At 43.0% G+C, this 20433-nt stretch overlaps 1 protein-coding gene across 1 annotated transcript; it reads right to left on the bottom strand.

Annotated features, from left to right (window-relative positions):
- Positions 1-3448: 3448 nt before the first annotated feature.
- Positions 3449-20030, bottom strand: LOC311120218 (transmembrane protein 179B-like). The gene is made up of 5 exons (XM_084194830.1): positions 19533-20030; positions 14862-15058; positions 12821-12958; positions 4430-4508; positions 3449-4332 (listed from the first exon to the last, which is right to left on the bottom strand). Exons 1-5 carry the CDS (start codon positions 19638-19640, stop codon positions 4174-4176), a joined length of 681 nt encoding a protein of 226 aa, XP_084050956.1. The 5' UTR covers positions 19641-20030; the 3' UTR covers positions 3449-4173.
- Between the last annotated feature and the right edge of the window lie 403 nt (positions 20031-20433).

Raw genomic sequence — 20433 nt, 5'->3', positions numbered from 1 at the left:
GTGTAGCGGTGGTAAGGATTCACTCCATGGTGCTGAAAAGAAAGCTCTGCTGTTGGGACAGCTTTATGTAGGCCCTAACAGTTTGTGGGCACCGTTTGTCACCGTTATAGTGCAATTAATGTATTGTTTTGTGTTGTGTTGTGTTGTGTTGTGTAGTGCCTTTGCTGGCATGCATCTTAAACATTTTTTTTCTTCGAGTTTGCCCAACTGAGATTTACATGCTATACAGTGGGGGAAAAAAGTATTTAGTCAGCCACCAATTGTGCAAGTTCTCCCACTTAAAAAGATCAGAGAGGCCTGTAATTTTCTTCATAGGTACACGTCAACTATGACAGACAAATTGAGAAAAAATTCCAGAAAATCACATTGTAGGATTTTTAATGAATTTATTTGCAAATTATGCTGGAAAATAAGTATTTGGTCACCTACAAACAAGCAAGATTTCTGGCTCTCACAGACCTGTAACTTCTTCTTTAAGAGGCTCCTCTGTCCTCCACTCGTTACCTGTATTAGTGGCACCTGTTTGAACTTGTTATCAGTATAAAAGACACCTGTCCACAACCTCAAACAGTCACACTCCAAACTCCACTTTGGCCAAGACCAAAGAGCTGTCAAAGGACACCAGAAACAAAATTGTAGACCTGCACCAGGCTGGGAAGACTGAATCTGCAATAGGTAAGCAGCTTGGTTTGAAGAAATCAACTGTGGGAGCAATTATTTTACATTTAGCAGACGCTCTTATCCAGAGCAACTTACAGTTAGTGAATACATATTTATTTTTGTATACTGGCCCCCCGTGGGAATCAAACCCACAACCCTGGCGTTGCAAACGCCATGCTCTACCAACTGAGCTACATCCCTGCCGGCCATTCCCTCCCCTACCCTGGACCAATTGTGTGCCGCCCATGAGTCTCCCGGTCGCGGCCGGCTGCGACAGAGCCTGGATTTGAACCAGGATCTCTAGTGGCACAGTTAGCACTGCGATGCAGTGCCTTAGACCACTGCGCCACTCAGGAGTTGGTTATTAGGAAATGGAAGACATACAAGACCACTGATAATCTCCCTCGATCTGGGGCTCCACGCAAGATCTCAACCCGTGGGGTCAAAATGATCACAAGAACGGTGAGCAAAAATCCCAGAACCACACAGGGGGACCTAGTGAATGACCTGCAGAGAGCTGGGACCAAAGTAACAAAGCCTACCATCAGTAACACACTACGCCGCCAGGGACTCAAATCCTGCAGTGCCAGACGTGTCCCCCTGCTTAAGCCAGTACATGTCCAGGCCCGTCTGAAGTTTGCTAGAGTGCATTTGGATGATCCAGAAGAGGATTGGGAGAATGGTCAGATGAATGGTCAGATGAAACCAAAATAGAACTTTTTGGTAAAAACTCAACTCGTCGTGTTTGGAGGACAAAGAATGCTGAGTTGCATCCAAAGAACACCATACCTACTGTGAAGCATGGGGGTGGAAACATCATGCTTTGGGGCTGTTTTTCTGCAAAGGGACCAGGACGACTGATCCGTGTAAAGGAAAGAATGAATGGGGCCATGTATTGTGAGATTTTGAGTGAAAACCTCCTTCCATCAGCAAGGGCATTGAAGATGAAACGTGGCTGGGTCTTTCAGCATGACAATGATCCCAAACACACCGCCCGGGCAACAAAGGAGTGGCTTCGTAAGAAGCATTTCAAGGTCCTGGAGTGGCCTAGCCAGTCTCCAGATCTCAACCCCATAGAAAATCTTTGGAGGGAGTTGAAAGTCCGTGTTGCCCAGCGACAGCCCCAAAACATCACTGCTCTAGAGGAGATCTGCATGGAGGAATGGGCCAAAATACCAGCAACAGTGTGTGAAAACCTTGTGAAGACTTACAGAAAATGTTTGACCTGTGTCATTGCCAACAAGGGGTATATAACAAACATTTACATTTTAGTCATTTAGCAGACGCTCTTATCCAGAGCGACTTACAGTTAGTGAATACATATTTTTTTATACTGGCCCCCCGTGGGAATCGAACCCACAACCCTGGCGTTGCAAACGCCATGCTCTATCAACTGAGCTACATCCCTGCCGGCCATTCCCTCCCCTACCCTGGACAACGCTGGGCCAATTGTGCGCCACCCATGAGTCTCCCGGTCGCGGCCGGCTGCGACAGAGCCTGGATTCGAACCAGGATCTCTAGTGGCACAGTTAGCACTGCGATGCAGTGCCTTAGACCACTGCGCCAGTTGAGAAACTTTTGTTATTGACCAAATACTTATTTTCCACCATAATTTGCAAATAAATTCATTAAAAATCCTACAATGTGATTTTCTGGAGAAAAGAAATCTCATTTTGTCTGTCATAGTTGACCTGTACCTATGATGAAAATTACAGGCCTCTCATCTTTTTAAGTGGGAGAACTTGCACAATTGGTGGCTGACTAAATACTTTTTTCCCCCACTGTATATCAATCTAGAACAGGATGATCTATTTTGGATTGATGGAGAGTGGTCGCGCCTGCACTGATTTAAAGCAACGATATTCGAGTGATAGGCTGTTTTAAAACTCAGCTGCAATAAAAAAAATAAAACATCTTTACAATTAGTATGGATTTATCATACAGAGGCCGTAGAGAAGCCAGATTTAGACATCACATATAATAGAACAGTTCCATTCCACTCCGTGCTGTTCATATAAATAATTTATTATAATTTACCGGTTTCTCGCAGTTATTTATCCCGGCAAAGGGAGTGGTTTGTGGCGGTAAATCTCGGTAACCGGGTTCCCGCCATTCAATCCTAATCTGTTCTCGCTCTCCCCTCTCTTTCCCCCCTCCCCTCTCTCTCTCTCCCCCTCTCTCTCTTGAATGATGCAATTCATGTTCCACTTTTAAATAATAAAACCTCAGTAACAGTTAAACATTTAATTTGGGAGGTATTTTTGTCTGTTACATTTGTCAAGTCTTGAAATCAGACAAACAAATGCACGCGGCATATAAGATTAGGCAAGCCTCCATTCTTTTGGATGAAAATTCCTCTAAACATATCGCAGTGCTTGTCGGGATTAGCACTTCAGTTGAAGTGGCTATTTGAGGGTCCAATTAGGCCCTAAACCTCACTCCCTTAGTTTTGGGACAACTTGTGCAAATAGGGAGGCGCGCGTGAACGCACAAATGGATGGCAGGTGTCATTTGGGGTTTAGCAGCTTCCTCCAATCAAAACTCCTGGTGTGTTGTTAGTGCAGGGCTGGATAAAAAGCCTGCACACCCTTGAACTCTACAGCAGCACTAAGGTTGCCCAACTCAGAATGAAATATAGAACATAAACGAATGAAAGAATTTAAGACTATCTGACAAACAAAATGTGTCTTTATTGGATGGTCGATAACTGTTTTATAAAGTTCTGTAAAAAAGATCAACAATGCAGTATCATCAATGTCAACAATAATTCATTCACTCAAACAAAATACATGTTTTTGTTTTGCTTTTTAATATTCAAACAATCTAAATAAGTGCAGGCAGAAAGGGTACGCAGTAACAAAATGGTTGCAAGGCATTATAAGGTGTCTGTCTGTCTGTCTGTGTCTGTCTGTGTCTGTCTGTCTGTGTCTGTCTGTCTGTCTGTCTGTGTCTGTCTGTCTGTCTGTCTGTCTGTCTGTGTGTGTGTGTGTGTGTGTGTGTGTGTGTGTGTGTAGGACAGTGTGAGATGGCTGAAAGCTGACTGTGGTGCAGTAGCCTTGGTTTGGCAGTGGTCTGGAGTGGGACACACAAACACACACACACACACACACACACACACACACACACACACACACACACACACACACACACACACACACACACACACACACACACACAGTCACCCATCTACACCTGTCTCCCTAAATACAGGAAGAGAAAGGACTGTGGATAGAGGGACCACAGAGAAAGCTACAGTGACACTACATGTTACCATTGGCATATCTTTGATATTGTTTAGCCCAGTGTAGAGACAGATGCTGCCTTAACTCAGTTAGGCCATCTCTGCTTCACTGGGGTGCAGTACTCAGGAACAGAGATCCACATAGACACCGATCCCAGGAACAGTTGTACGTGTGTGTGTGTGTGTGTGTGTGTGTGCGTGTCTCCGTGGTGTGTGTCTGGGCACACGTCCACGTGTCTAGCCAACGGGTCGTACGGCGAGACGGTTACGAGTCACTGGGGCTTGGCCGGGCGTGGGAAGAAAGGTTCTGTCTCAGAGGGTGTGGCTAAGGGGTCAGCCCCCGTCATTCTGAACTCTGACCCTTGACCTCTCTGGATCACCACCAGCACACCAATCAGAATCCAGAAAAAGAAGTTCACCCACACCGCCGTCTGGAGAGAGAGAGAAGAAGACGGGATGATGAAGAAGACGGGGTGATGAAGAAGACATGGTGGGGTGATGATGTCAGATAAGTGTGTTAATACTGACCCCAGCCCTGTATAGTCCAGTGTAGAACTGTGTTCCAGTGTAAGGACTGATCCAGGTCCTAGACTGGGCCTCTTCACAGCTAGATGGAGGGAGGAAATCAGGAATTCATTCATTTGCAATAGGAATGTTTACACACTTTACAAACATCTAAGTTTACACAAAACTACTGCCCACAATACTACTGCCCACACAATACTACTGCCCACAATACTACTGCCCACACAATACTACTGCCCACAATACTACTGCCCACAATACTACTGCCCACAATACTACTGCCCACACAATACTACTACCCACAATACTACTGCCCACAATACTACTGCCCACAATACTACTGCCCACACAATACTACTACACACAATACTACTGCCCACACAATACTACTGCCCACACAATACTACTACCCACAATACTACTTCCCACACAATACTACTACCCACAATACTACTGTCCACACAATACTACTGCCCACACAATACTACTACCCACAATACTACTGCCCACACAATACTACTACCCACAATACTACTGCCCACACAATACTACTGCCCACACAATACTACTACCCACAATACTACTGCCCCCACAATACTACTACCCACAATACTACTGCCCACAATACTACTGCCCACACAATACTACTACCCACAATACTAATGCCCACACAATACTACTGCCCACACAATACTACTACCCACAATACTACTGCCCACACAATACTACTACCCACAATACTAATGTCCACACAATACTACTGCCCACACAATACTACTACCCACAATACTACTGCCCACACAATACTACTACCCACAATACTACTGTCCACACAATACTACTGCCCACACAATACTACTACCCACAATACTACTGCCCACACAATATTATTACCCACAATACTACTGCCCACACAATACTACTGCCCACACAATACTACTGCCCACACAATACTACTACCCACAATACTACTGTCCACACAATACTACTGCCCAGACAATACTACTACCCACAATACTACTACCCACACAATACTACTGTCCACACAATACTACTGCCCACAATACTACTGCCCACACAATACTACTGCCCACACTACTACTGTCCACACAATACTACGGCCCAGACAATACTACTGCCCACACACTACTACTGCCCACACACTACTACTGCCCACACAATACTACTGCCCAGACAATACTACTGTCCACAATACTACTGCCCACACAATACTACTGCCCTCACAATACTACTGCCCACACAATACTACTACCCACACAATACTACTGCCCAGACAATACTACTGTCCACACAATACTACTGCCCACAATACTACTGCCCACACACTACTACTGCCCTCACAATACTACTGCCCACACAATACTACTGCCCACACAATACTACTGCCCACGCAATACTACTGCCCACAATACTACTGCCCACACAATACTACTGCCCACACAATACTACTGCCAACACAATACTACTGCCAACACAATACTACTACCCACACAATACTACTGCCCACACAATACTACTGTCCAGACAGTTCTGAAAACATGACGCATCAAAATAAGAAGGGGAGTCTACTTGTATTGGTAGTAGCAGTACTCAAACCATTTAGAGTCGTATTGGTAGTAGCAGTACTCAAACCATTTAGAGTCGTATTGGTAGTAGCAGTACTCAAACCATTTAGAGTCGTATTGGTAGTTGCAGTACTCAGACCATTTAGAGTCGTATTGGTAGTAGCAGTACTCAAACCATTTAGTCGTATTGGTAGTAGCAGTACTCAAACCATTTAGAGTGGTATTGGTAGTAGCAGTACTCAAACAATTTAGAGTCGTATTGGTAGTAGCAGTACTCAAACCATTTAGAGTCGTATTGGTAGTAGCTGTACTCAAACCATTTAGTCGTATTGGTAGTAGCAGTACTCAAACCATTTAGTCGTATTGGTAGTAGCAGTACTCAAACCATTTAGAGTCGTATTGGTAGTAGCAGTACTCAAACCATTTAGAGTCGTATTGGTAGTAGCAGTATTCAAACCATTTAGAGTCATATTGGTAGTAGCAGTACTCAAACCATTTAGAGTCGTATTGGTAGTAGCAGTACTCAGACCATTTAGAGTCGTATTGGTAGTAGCAGTATTCAAACCATTTAGAGTCATATTGGTAGTAGCAGTACTCAAACCATTTAGAGTCGTATTGGTAGTAGCAGTACTCAAACCATTTAGAGTGGTATTGGTAGTAGCAGTACTCAAACCATTTAGAGTCGTATTGGTAGTATTAGTACTCAAACCATTTAGAGTCATATTGGTAGTAGCTGTACTCAAACCATTTAGAGTCATATTGGTAGTAGCAGTACTCAAACCATTTAGAGTCGTATTGGTAGTAGCTGTACTCAAACAATTTAGAGTGGTATTGGTAGTAGCAGTACTCAAACCATTTAGAGTCGTATTGGTAGTAGCAGTACTCAAACCATTTAGAGTCATATTGGTAGTAGCTGTACTCAAACCATTTAGAGTCATATTGGTAGTAGCAGTACTCAAACCATTTAGAGTCTTATTGGTAGTAGCAGTACTCAAACCATTTAGAGTCATATTGGTAGTAGCAGTACTCAAACCATTTAGAGTCATATTGGTAGTAGCTGTACTCAAACCATTTAGAGTCTTATTGGCAGTAGCAGTACTCAAACCATTTAGAGTCATATTGGTAGTAGCTGTACTCAAACCATTTAGAGTCGTATTGGTAGTAGCAGTACTCAGACCATTTAGAGTCGTATTGGTAGTAGCTGTACTCAAACCATTTAGAGTCATATTGGTAGTAGCAGTACTCAAACCATTTAGAGTCGTATTGGTAGTAGCAGTACTCAAACCATTTAGAGTCATATTGGTAGTAGCTGTACTCAAACCATTTAGAGTGGTATTGGTAGTAGCAGTACTCAAACCATTTAGAGTCGTATTGGTAGTAGCAGTACTCAAACCATTTAGAGTCGTATTGGTAGTAGCTGTACTCAAACCATTTAGAGTGGTATTGGTAGTAGCAGTACTCAAACCATTTAGAGTCATATTGGTAGTAGCTGTACTCAAACCATTTAGAGTCGTATTGGTAGTAGCAGTACTCAAACCATTTAGAGTCTTATTGGCAGTAGCAGTGCTCAAACCATTTAGAGTCATATTGGTAGTAGCTGTACTCAAACCATTTAGAGTCGTATTGGTAGTAGCAGTACTCAAACCATTTAGAGTCGTATTGGTAGTAGCAGTACTCAAACCATTTAGAGTCGTATTGGTAGTAGCTGTACTCAAACCATTTAGAGTCTTATTGGCAGTTACAGTACTCAAACCATTTAGAGTCATATTGGTAGTAGCTGTACTCAAACCATTTAGAGTCGTATTGGTAGTAGCAGTACTCAAACCATTTAGAGTCGTATTGGTAGTAGCAGTACTCAAACCATTTAGAGTCATATTGGTAGTAGCTGTACTCAAACCATTTAGAGTGGTATTGGTAGTAGCAGTACTCAAACCATTTAGAGTCGTATTGGTAGTAGCAGTACTCAAACCATTTAGAGTCGTATTGGTAGTAGCTGTACTCAAACCATTTAGAGTCTTATTGGCAGTAACAGTACTCAAACCATTTAGAGTCATATTGGTAGTAGCTGTACTCAAACCATTTAGAGTCGTATTGGTAGTAGCAGTACTCAAACCATTTAGAGTCGTATTGGTAGTAGCAGTACTCAAACCATTTAGAGTCATATTGGTAGTAGCTGTACTCAAACCATTTAGAGTCATATTGGTAGTAGCAGTACTCAAACCATTTAGAGTCTTATTGGTAGTAGCAGTACTCAAACCATTTAGAGTCATATTGGTAGTAGCTGTACTCAAACCATTTAGAGTCTTATTGGCAGTAGCAGTACTTAAACCATTTAGAGTCATATTGGTAGTAGCTGTACTCAAACCATTTAGAGTCGTATTGGTAGTAGCAGTACTCAGACCATTTAGAGTCGTATTGGTAGTAGCTGTACTCAAACCATTTAGAGTCATATTGGTAGTAGCAGTACTCAAACCATTTAGAGTCGTATTGGTAGTAGCAGTACTCAAACCATTTAGAGTCGTATTGGTAGTAGCTGTACTCAAACCATTTAGAGTGGTATTGGTAGTAGCAGTACTCAAACCATTTAGAGTCGTATTGGTAGTAGCAGTACTCAAACCATTTAGAGTCGTATTGGTAGTAGCTGTACTCAAACCATTTAGAGTGGTATTGGTAGTAGCAGTACTCAAACCATTTAGAGTCATATTGGTAGTAGCTGTACTCAAACCATTTAGAGTCGTATTGGTAGTAGCAGTACTCAGACCATTTAGAGTCGTATTGGTAGTAGCAGTATTCAAACCATTTAGAGTCATATTGGTAGTAGCAGTACTCAAACCATTTAGAGTCGTATTGGTAGTAGCAGTACTCAAACCATTTAGAGTGGTATTGGTAGTAGCAGTACTCAAACCATTTAGAGTCGTATTGGTAGTAGCAGTACTCAAACCATTTAGAGTCATATTGGTAGTAGCTGTACTCAAACCATTTAGAGTCATATTGGTAGTAGCAGTACTCAAACCATTTAGAGTCGTATTGGTAGTAGCTGTACTCAAACAATTTAGAGTGGTATTGGTAGTAGCAGTACTCAAACCATTTAGAGTGGTATTGGTAGTAGCAGTACTCAAACCATTTAGAGTCGTATTGGTAGTAGCAGTACTCAAACCATTTAGAGTCGTATTGGTAGTAGCTGTACTCAAACCATTTAGAGTGGTATTGGTAGTAGCAGTACTCAAACCATTTAGAGTCATATTGGTAGTAGCTGTACTCAAACCATTTAGAGTCGTATTGGTAGTAGCAGTACTCAAACCATTTAGAGTCTTATTGGCAGTAGCAGTGCTCAAACCATTTAGAGTCATATTGGTAGTAGCTGTACTCAAACCATTTAGAGTCGTATTGGTAGTAGCAGTACTCAAACCATTTAGAGTCGTATTGGTAGTAGCAGTACTCAAACCATTTAGAGTCGTATTGGTAGTAGCTGTACTCAAACCATTTAGAGTCTTATTGGCAGTTACAGTACTCAAACCATTTAGAGTCATATTGGTAGTAGCTGTACTCAAACCATTTAGAGTCGTATTGGTAGTAGCAGTACTCAAACCATTTAGAGTCGTATTGGTAGTAGCAGTACTCAAACCATTTAGAGTCATATTGGTAGTAGCTGTACTCAAACCATTTAGAGTGGTATTGGTAGTAGCAGTACTCAAACCATTTAGAGTCGTATTGGTAGTAGCAGTACTCAAACCATTTAGAGTCGTATTGGTAGTAGCTGTACTCAAACCATTTAGAGTCTTATTGGCAGTAACAGTACTCAAACCATTTAGAGTCATATTGGTAGTAGCTGTACTCAAACCATTTAGAGTCGTATTGGTAGTAGCAGTACTCAAACCATTTAGAGTCGTATTGGTAGTAGCAGTACTCAAACCATTTAGAGTCATATTGGTAGTAGCTGTACTCAAACCATTTAGAGTCATATTGGTAGTAGCAGTACTCAAACCATTTAGAGTCTTATTGGTAGTAGCAGTACTCAAACCATTTAGAGTCATATTGGTAGTAGCTGTACTCAAACCATTTAGAGTCTTATTGGCAGTAGCAGTACTTAAACCATTTAGAGTCATATTGGTAGTAGCTGTACTCAAACCATTTAGAGTCGTATTGGTAGTAGCAGTACTCAGACCATTTAGAGTCGTATTGGTAGTAGCTGTACTCAAACCATTTAGAGTCATATTGGTAGTAGCAGTACTCAAACCATTTAGAGTCGTATTGGTAGTAGCAGTACTCAAACCATTTAGAGTCGTATTGGTAGTAGCTGTACTCAAACCATTTAGAGTGGTATTGGTAGTAGCAGTACTCAAACCATTTAGAGTCGTATTGGTAGTAGCAGTACTCAAACCATTTAGAGTCGTATTGGTAGTAGCTGTACTCAAACCATTTAGAGTGGTATTGGTAGTAGCAGTACTCAAACCATTTAGAGTCATATTGGTAGTAGCTGTACTCAAACCATTTAGAGTCGTATTGGTAGTAGCAGTACTCAGACCATTTAGAGTCGTATTGGTAGTAGCAGTATTCAAACCATTTAGAGTCATATTGGTAGTAGCAGTACTCAAACCATTTAGAGTCGTATTGGTAGTAGCAGTACTCAAACCATTTAGAGTGGTATTGGTAGTAGCAGTACTCAAACCATTTAGAGTCGTATTGGTAGTAGCAGTACTCAAACCATTTAGAGTCATATTGGTAGTAGCTGTACTCAAACCATTTAGAGTCATATTGGTAGTAGCAGTACTCAAACCATTTAGAGTCGTATTGGTAGTAGCTGTACTCAAACAATTTAGAGTGGTATTGGTAGTAGCAGTACTCAAACCATTTAGAGTCGTATTGGTAGTAGCTGTACTCAAACCATTTAGAGTCATATTGGCAGTAGCAGTACTCAAACCATTTAGAGTCGTATTGGTAGTAGCAGTACTCAAACCATTTAGAGTCATATTGGTAGTAGCAGTACTCAAACCATTTAGAGTCGTATTGGTAGTAGCAGTACTCAAACCATTTAGAGTGGTATTGGTAGTAGCTGTACTCAAACCATTTAGAGTCTTATTGGCAGTAGCAGTACTCAAACCATTTAGAGTCATATTGGTAGTAGCAGTACTCAAACCATTTAGAGATTTTATATGAACAAAAGCTACTGATAATGCAAGTTTAGCTGCAGTCCCTTGGCGTTTTTCCTATTTTGTTGCATCACAACCTGTAATTTAAACTGATTTCTATTTGGATTTCATGTAATGGACATACACAAAATAGTCCAAATTGGTGAAGTGAAATGAAAAAAATTACTTGTTTCAAAGAATTCAAAAAAATAAATAACGGAAAAGTGGTGCGTGCATATGTATTCACCCTCTTTGCTATGAAGTCCCTAAATAAGATCTGGTGCAACCAATTACCTTCAGAAGTCACATAATTAGTTAAATAAAGTCCACCTGTGTGCAATCTAAGTGTCACATGATCTCAGTATATATATATACCACCAAGCAAGTGGCACCATGAAGAACAAGGAGCTCTCCAAACAGGTCAGGGACAAAGTTGTGAAGAAGTACAGATCAGGGTTGGGTTATAAAAAAATATCTGAAACTTTGAACATCCTACAGAGCACCATTAAATCCATTATTAAAAAATTGAAAGAATATGGCACCACAACAAACCTGCCAAGAGAGGGCCTCCCACCAAAACTCACGGACCAGGCAAGGAGGGCATTAATCAGAGTCAACAAAGAGACCAAAGATAACCCTGAAGGAGCTGCAAAGCTCCACAGCGGAGATTGGAGTATCTGTCCATAGGACCACTTTAAGCCGTACACTTCACAGAGCTGGGCTTTACGAGTGGCCAGAAAAAAATAAGCTAATACGTTTGGTGTTCTCCAAAAGGCATGTGGGAGACTCCCCAAACATATGGAAGAAGGTACTCTGGTCAGATGAGACTAAAATTGAGCTTTTTGGCTATCAAGGAAAACGCTATGTCTGGCGCAAACCCAACACCTCTCATCACCCCAAGAACACCATCCCCACAGTGAAGCATGGTGGTGGCAGCATCTGTGGGGATATAGGCGGCAGGTAGCTTAGTGGTTAAGAGCTTTGTGCCAGTAACCGAAAGGTTGCTGGTTCTAATCCCCGAGCCGACTAGGTGAAAAATCTGTCGATGTGCCCTTGAGCAAGGCACTTAACCCTAATTGCTCCTGTAAGTCGCTCTGGATAAGAGCGTCTGCTAAATGACTAAAATGTAAAATGTAATGTTTTTCATCGGCAGGGACTGGGAAACTGGTCAGGATTGAAGGAATGATGGATGGCGCTAAATACAGGGAAATTCTTGAGGGAAATCTGTTTCAGTCTTCCAGAGATTTGAGACTGGGATGGAGGTTCACCTACCAGCAGGAAAATGACCCTAAGCATACTGCTAAGGCAACACTTGAGTGGTTTAAGGGGAAACATTTAAATGTCTTGGAATCCAATTGAGAATCTGTGGAATGACTTAAAGATTGCTGTACACCTCGGAACCCATCCAACTTGAAGGAGCTGGAGCAGTTTTGCCTTGAAGAATGGGCAAAAATAGTTATGCACGCTCAAGTTTTCCGTTTTTTTTGGTCTAATTTCTTGTTTGTATCACAAGAACAAATATTTTGCATCTTCAAAGTGGTAGGCATGTTGTGTAAATCAAATGATACAAACCCCCCCCAAAAAAATCAATTTTAATTCCAGGTTGTAAGGCAACAAAATAGGAAAAATGCCAAGGCGGGGTGAATACTTTCGCAAGCCACTGTAGATGTCAATCGTACCTGGTGATGTTGGGGACAGTGTGTAGGACAGAGTCACACAGAGAGTCTCTTCCTATCTTCAACACACACCCCGTCACCAGCAGGAAGAAGAGGAACACTCCACACACCACCAGGGTCACGTTCAGCCACAGACGCTCTCTGGAAATACACACACACACACACACCATACAGAAACACACACACACGGATGGACGGACAGACACACAAACGGGTCATAAAGGTTAGACAAGACATTGCGGAATGTTGCACAGAATAAAGGTTTAAAAATGGCAACAATCGACGAACACGTTTTCCATAAGTACATGGAGTAGCCAGCCAAATCGGGGGGAAAAATCCACAGAATGGAGGAAAAAAATTTGCAGACGGAGCTCAATTTTCGTGGCCTCTAGTACATTCTAATGCCTATATTCCATCTGATTCCAAAATCCCACAGGTACCGAGAGGCGGGACAGACAGCAGACTGTTTCCCTGTCATCGCTGGCTTTGTGACTGACAGGCGCTTAGCCTATCAACAGATCACTAGAAGATGCATATCGTTCATTCTAGCGGGAGAGGGCTATACAGACCTTTTTTTTACTAGCGAATTGAAAACGTTTAAATGAAAAGAAGCCTAGTTAATGAAATGGAATGCTAGCAGATACCATAGACTTCCAGTCATTGCGCTAACGGCTAGTTAGCGTCAGCTCGCAAAACTACCTCTAACTTCCTTCATACTGGACATGGAGACATCAAAATGGTATTCACGAGTTCACCTGACTCTGGGGAAGGAAGCGAAATCCCTAACGAAAAACGTCCCCCCCCCCCCCCCACAATATTAAAATCACAGTGCAGCTGGCTCTTTCTCTTCCCTAATGACGTGTGTGTTCCGTCTTCGGTCCGTTGCGTGTAGAATACCCTAGCTTAGTCACTGCGAAATACAGCATTCCATTGCGAGATACAGCTTTTGATTGGTCTGGTGCACGGTTCTGACTGTCTGTCTGGTGGCTGACCTGCCTATACTGATAGATAGGCCTAGTGCACGGTTCTGTCTGTCTGGTGGCTGACCTGCCTATACTGATAGATAGGCCTAGTGCAGGGTTCTGACTGTCTGGTGGCTGACCTGCCTATACTGATAGATAGGCCTAGTGCAGGGTTCTGTCTGTCTGGTGGCTGACCTGCCTATACTGATAGATAGGCCTAGTGCAGGGTTCTGACTGTCTGGTGGCTGACCTGCCTATACTGATAGATAGGCCTAGTGCAGGGTTCTGTCTGTCTGGTGGCTGACCTGCCTATACTGATAGATAGGCCTGGTGTACGGTTCTGTCTGTCTGGTGGCTGACCTGCCTATACTGATAGATAGGCCTAGTGCAGGGTTCTGTCTGTCTGGTGGCTGACCTGCCTATACTGATAGATAGGCCTAGTGCAGGGTTCTGTCTGTCTGGTGGCTGACCTGCCTATACTGATAGATAGGCCTAGTGCAGGGTTCTGTCTGTCTGGTGGCTGACCTGCCTATACTGATAGATAGGCCTAGTGCACGGTTCTGACTGTCTGTCTGGTGGCTGACCTGCCTATACTGATAGATAGACCTAGTGCACGGTTCTGTCTGTCTGGTGGCCGACCTGCCTGTACTGTGCCCCTCCCCTCTCTCTCCGTCCCTCGCTATGAAAGATGCCAGTGTTTGTGTTCTCGGAAGTACAGCAGCAAATCCATCTCCTCCGTTACAGATGATTTGATTGACAGTTCAGGTTGCCTAGTGATGGACGTTAGTTCAGTTCAGTAACGCTTCCAAACTATCTCCAGACAAGGTTCCGTGTCTGTAGCTGCAGACAAACATGCCGTGGCCGAGGAGCTTTCGAGGGTATCTGACCGAGGTAGATATAACTTCATCAACCCAGCCCTAGCGGTCATATGTAATAGGACCATTATTCTGCATTGTGAATTGACGTGGAATGTAGATATTTTTTTTTTTAAGCGTTTTAACGGAAAAACGATAATGGAAAAATGGCAGTTTAAACATGAAGCAAAATTGCCCATTTGTCACATCCCTAACCTCCACACTCACCTGTTAACCACTCCGTCCAGGCAGCATGTATATATCCAGTACAGTGACATAGAGAAACAGAACACTGCTACACACACTGAGATAGCAGAGACAAAGTAACAGAGAGAGGGAGCGCTGGAGGTCTGGACCAATATGGAGTCTGATGACGAGTTGTGATTTACTGTCCCATACAGCATACAGAGACCACTGAAACTACCCTGGACAGAGAGAGAGGGGGGAGAGAAGGGGGAGAGAGACAGAGATCATCAGTCATCATTAGTTTACATTTACTGAAAATCCACAAAATTGACTACATGACATGTCATAGTGCTTCAGAGAACTCTCTGTCTCCATCTCTCTCTCTCTCTCTCTCTCTCTTTCTCTCAGGGACATCATTTCAGCCAAACCACAGTATGACAAAGCTTATTTAATGAAGCTGTGAGGAGAACAGCAAAAACAAGCAACATTGACTCCAACCATTAATGTTTATTGAAAAAGTATGGATTTCAGCAAACAAAGGCTTGCAACTACAGAGGACAAACATAGGTACAAGGTGGGCGTTTTCATCATTAAAACATTTGTAAGTATTGGACGAACAGTAGCGATGCGTGGCTAAAATCAATGGGAAAGCCAGGGCACATGTATTTTTTTTTTTTACAACCTATGTTGTGATAATTGTGTTGTTTTCTCTCTAACCCATTAGAAATGCATTTATAGCACAGTGATACAAGGATGATAAACCTTATAGACTACATCGTTTTCACAGACAGTTTCAAAAGACAAGTGTCACACAGGGGCTGAATAAATTCAACCACATACGTTTGTTTCATCACCGGAGAGCAACATCTGTCCTGTTTTAAGTCCACAGTTACAGATACCTGCACAGCCAAATGGTCAAATGCAAGTTCAAGTTAGTTGGCAAAGTTAATTTCACCACTGTGGTTTGCTCAAATTGTAATAACGAAGCATCAAAATTAAAATAGGCTAATGGGAAATACAACCGCAATGCACTTCAACTTTGACCTGTTGTAGGCTATAGGGAGAAGCCACCGGAAATACTGATGTTAACCTGCGGTAAGACGTGCATTAAAACAGCACACTCTTAACTATCGATTCAAGACACCAGAGAGTTACCGGAGAAGTTACCGGAGAAGTTCCCGGAGACTCTCTGTGTCGGATTCAACATCTCAACGAGCACATTCACAATGATCACAATAATATATATGCAACTTAGAATAAACATGTGGAGAATATACGGCGCAATCGGAAAGTATTCAGACCCCTTGACTTTTTCCACATTTTGTTACGTTACAGCCTTATTCTAAAATTGATTAAATTGTTTGTTTTTTCTCATCAATCTACACACAATACCCCATAATGACAAAGCAAAAAACGTATTTTCGAATTTTTTGCTGAAATATAAAAAAAAATTAACTGAAATATCACATTTACATAAGTATTTAGACCCTTTACTCAGTACTTTGTTGATGCACCTTTGGCAGCGATTACAGCCTCGAGTCTTCTTGGGTATGACGCTACAAGCTTGGCACACCTGTATTTGGTGAGTTTCTCCCATTCTTCTCTGCAGATCCTCTCAAGTTCTGTCAGGTTGGATGGGGAGCGTCGCTGCACAGCTATTTTCAGGTCTCTCCAGAGATGTTCGATTGGGTTCAAGTCCGGGCTCTGGCTGGGCCACACAGGGACATTCAGAGACTTGTCCCGAAGCCACCCCTGCGTTGTCTTGGCTGTGTGCTTAGGGTCGTTGTCCCGTCATCAAACATGTGCTCTTGTCAAATAAAAGGCATGGCCAGCAAAACTGCTTCTTTAGCCTAGCACTCCCAGCTAACCAGTCGGTCCTGTTGTAATTCTCAGTGTTGAAAGATTTATCCCACCCGCGCTCCTCTTCCTTGCACAATATACATTTTTGGAGTAGGCCTTCCATTCTCCTTTGATTTTCAGCTGCTGCTCAAATGATACATTTTACAAAAATCGTTTTGATCTAGAAACTCTACATCCCCATCTCCATCCATAGCTAGCTACTGCAGGACAACGGCATAGAGAAGCTAACAATGACGTTTTGCTTTGGTGTGTGATTTGATTGGTGTAAATCCAAACTGGCCTCCTTGACATTTTTGTTTGGCTGTTCCAGGACCATTCACAGTTGAGCTCACTCAGCTTTGCTCAAAGCTTATTGGCTATTATTGTTATTTTTTTATTATCAAGAGAGGCCAAATTCTAGCTGGCTTCCCTTGCTATTGAATTCAATGCTACGGGCGGCAACATGCCAACACGTCATACTCTCTTTTTTTTTGGCCAGACAGCATCAGATACATGGGCTACACATACTGAGACAGAGGGGGCGCTGTTTCCCTCACTCGGATGATTTCTCCGTTGAGAAAGCCACTTCGGAATTGAAGGGAAATTATGAAACAGAGACATTTGCGAAAAATGTTGTTTTTGGGGAAGTCTGGCTTCCCTTGGAATCCATGACTTTTTTCCTTTAACTAGACAAGTCAGTTAAGAACAAATTCTTATTTACAATGACGGCCTACCCTGGATGATGCTGGGCCAATTGTGCGCCGCCCTGTCAGGGCTGGATTGTGGTACAGCCTGGAATCAAACCAGGGTCTGTGATGACACCTCTAGCATTGAGATGCAGTGCAGTAGACCACTGCGACACTTGGGAATACACTATTGGGAATACACACCACTGGGAGCTACATTCCACAAAGCCTGGTCTCGGCTCCACTCCGTTGGTGAAGTTAATCATAAACTTCCTTCACCATGGAGTGGAGTTTTGTCCACTATTTTCACATTAAGTCAATCAGCAGTTACCTACCCAAAGCCATCTACTACATTTTTTGTCATTTAACAGACGCTGTTATCCAGAGCGACTTACAGGAGCAATTAGGGTTAAGTGCCTTGCTCAAGGGCACATCGACAGATTTTTTCACCTAGTCGGCTCGGGGATTAGAACCAGCGACTTTTCGGTTACTGGCACAACGCTCTTAACCACTAAACTACCTTCGCCTCTTCAATGTGTTGAGAAAAATACCCGCTATTCCCTGCAGCTGTGTCGATGCTCTCCACAGAGAGGAAGAGGCGAAGCGAGAGGTTTCACTCTCACCAAACTTTCACCAAACTGTCCATTACAAGCCCAATGCGTTTCTATGGGCTTATTTTGGACCTAAGCTTGTCACCTGCCTTCCCGCCTTTTGGAACAATGACTCCTATTGTTAGGGCAGAGACATAAGCATCTCGTCATTATATATAGAACTCTGCCCTCCATAAAGCCAGACAGCCATACAAATGGCCTTCCCTCCCGCGCCCAGGCGTCCGCATGGTCCTAAGTCAAGTCAGCCCCTCTACAACCGCTAAACTACATGTGTCTTTTAATTGGGGGTTGGAGTGATTTTAGTAGCCTATTTTAAATTGTTGATGTTGAGTTAGCATACCCAATTGACACCCCCTTCTCTCTCTCTCACTCTCACTTCCACTCTCACTCTCTCCCCGTCATCTCGCTCATGACTCCAATAAAGTGTGCGGTTTATAATTGGACACGAGAAGACTGCGGCCAGGTCACAAGATAAATGTCGGTATCAGAGCTCTTGGGTTTTAGTTCCACATTCCTTTAGTTACACTCTCACAGTCACAGCCATGTCAACCATGACTGTCTCACGTCTTCAGCTACACTTCCCGGACTGATATTTTAGGAACAAGTGAAAGCAGTTTGTAAGAGAGGTTATGTGTCACCATAGAATGTAGGCAGTAGACTATTAACTAACTAGGCTAATAGCTTAAACTTGCACACAATGCAGAAATCGCTCCACCATTTCCTGGTTGCTAAAACTCTTAATAGTTTGCCTAAATTAAGTTTATGTGACAAAATAAGATAGTATCGTGTAGAGAATCATTGTACCATCTAAACCGCTGTGAAATATATTTTCCATAACCAAAAATATTGTTGTTTCAGCTGTTTGAAGCTGGTGTACAAAACCGAAAGTAAAAGACGCAAAAAACTAAACTTAAGAAATAGCACACATTGAACAGAACTACAGCCTCTTAGACTTGCTTTCAAGTAAAATTATAGATCTATAACTCACATTTTCTATGTGAATGTGGTCGCCCAAAAAGTTACATATTGCCCCCTTTAAGCCCTGCGTTGGTCGAACTAATATAGCGTTAAAAGGGAAAGTGGGTTTTCCCGGACACATGCTGGTACATCATTAGGATGGTGAAACTGGTACAGCATTCGGATAAAGCAGCGAGGCAGTCAGTCTTATGACCTGTATGCACAGTTTCATACACTTTCAGCACAGTTTCATACACTTTCAGAGTCCAGAGTCCTGCTTCTCCTTCCTCTCACCACCAACACCACCACACAGGCTACTGTTTGACAAAGATTATAGGCAGTTTTGAGGAAACGTTTTTCTGCTGCGATAATAACAGTTGTATTATACGCTTATTCAATCATAAGACATACAATGAGGCTAATATTTCCCCCCAGTCAAACTCATATTATCTGGTGATTCCAATAAAGAAATGTCAGCTTGGGAAGTAAATCAAAGCGAACTTGTGCAACTGCGACATAACAGTTGGTCCAAAGCAGACAGCCAGTCAAAACATGTCAACATTAGCCTACCACTGTCCACAAAGTTAACATAAGAAGGCAAAGTTTCTAACTTTCTTTACCTGCGTGATAGTGAGAGAAGCTGCCGTGACGATTCCACAAACGAAACAACTGGCGTACAACCCCATCTCGATGAGAAGTAGCCACGGTATCTTCGGTATTTCCATCATCGTCCCCTACTCTAGCCCTCTCTCTCTCTCCGGGATCTGACAGACCGCCTGACTGAGTCTCTCTCTCTCTCTCCGGGATCTGACAGACCGCCTCACTGAGCCTCTCTCTCTCTCTCCGGGATCTGACAGACCGCCTCACTGAGCCTCTCTCTCTCTCTCCGGGATCTGACAGACCGCCTGACTGAGCCTCTCTCTCTCTCTCTCTCTCTCCGGGATCTGACAGACCGCCTGACTGAGCCTCTCTCTCTCTCTCTCTCTCTCCGGGATCTGACAGACCGCCTCACTGAGCCTCTCTCTCTCTCTCTCTCTCTCCGGGATCTGACAGACCGCCTCACCGAGTCTCTCTCTCTCTCTCCGGTATCTGACAGACCGCCTGACTGAGCCTCTCTCTCTCTCTCCGGGATCTGACAGACCGCCTGACTGACAGCGGGGACGCGCTCCAACCGTTTATAACAGCGTTCCGGAACTCCCCCGGGAAGCGCGCATTCGATACAGTTGAAAACCGTTAAAATCGAGAAACGTCCGATACAAACTGAAACTATCTAGAACAACTCCTTGACCTGCCCTGTCCTGGTGTGAAGAACTGAAAGGTAATCTCATCAGATCATTTACATGGATATTGTGGCGTTTGCTCTATTTCTAGAGGGGGTAGAGAGAGAGGGAGGGGGGAGAGAGAAGAGAGATAGAGAGATAGAGAGGGAGATTATCAGGTATACATTTTTCAGCCAATAAAGGCCCAATAGTTTACCTAAGAAAAGTAGTTGTGCACACTATCAAAGTAGAAACGAAGCTA

This window comes from Coregonus lavaretus (genome assembly GCF_964263955.1).
Source record: "Coregonus lavaretus genome assembly, contig: HAP1_SCAFFOLD_5313, whole genome shotgun sequence".
Lineage (NCBI taxonomy): Eukaryota > Metazoa > Chordata > Actinopteri > Salmoniformes > Salmonidae > Coregonus > Coregonus lavaretus.
This window is presented reverse-complemented; position numbering and strand designations above follow the sequence as displayed.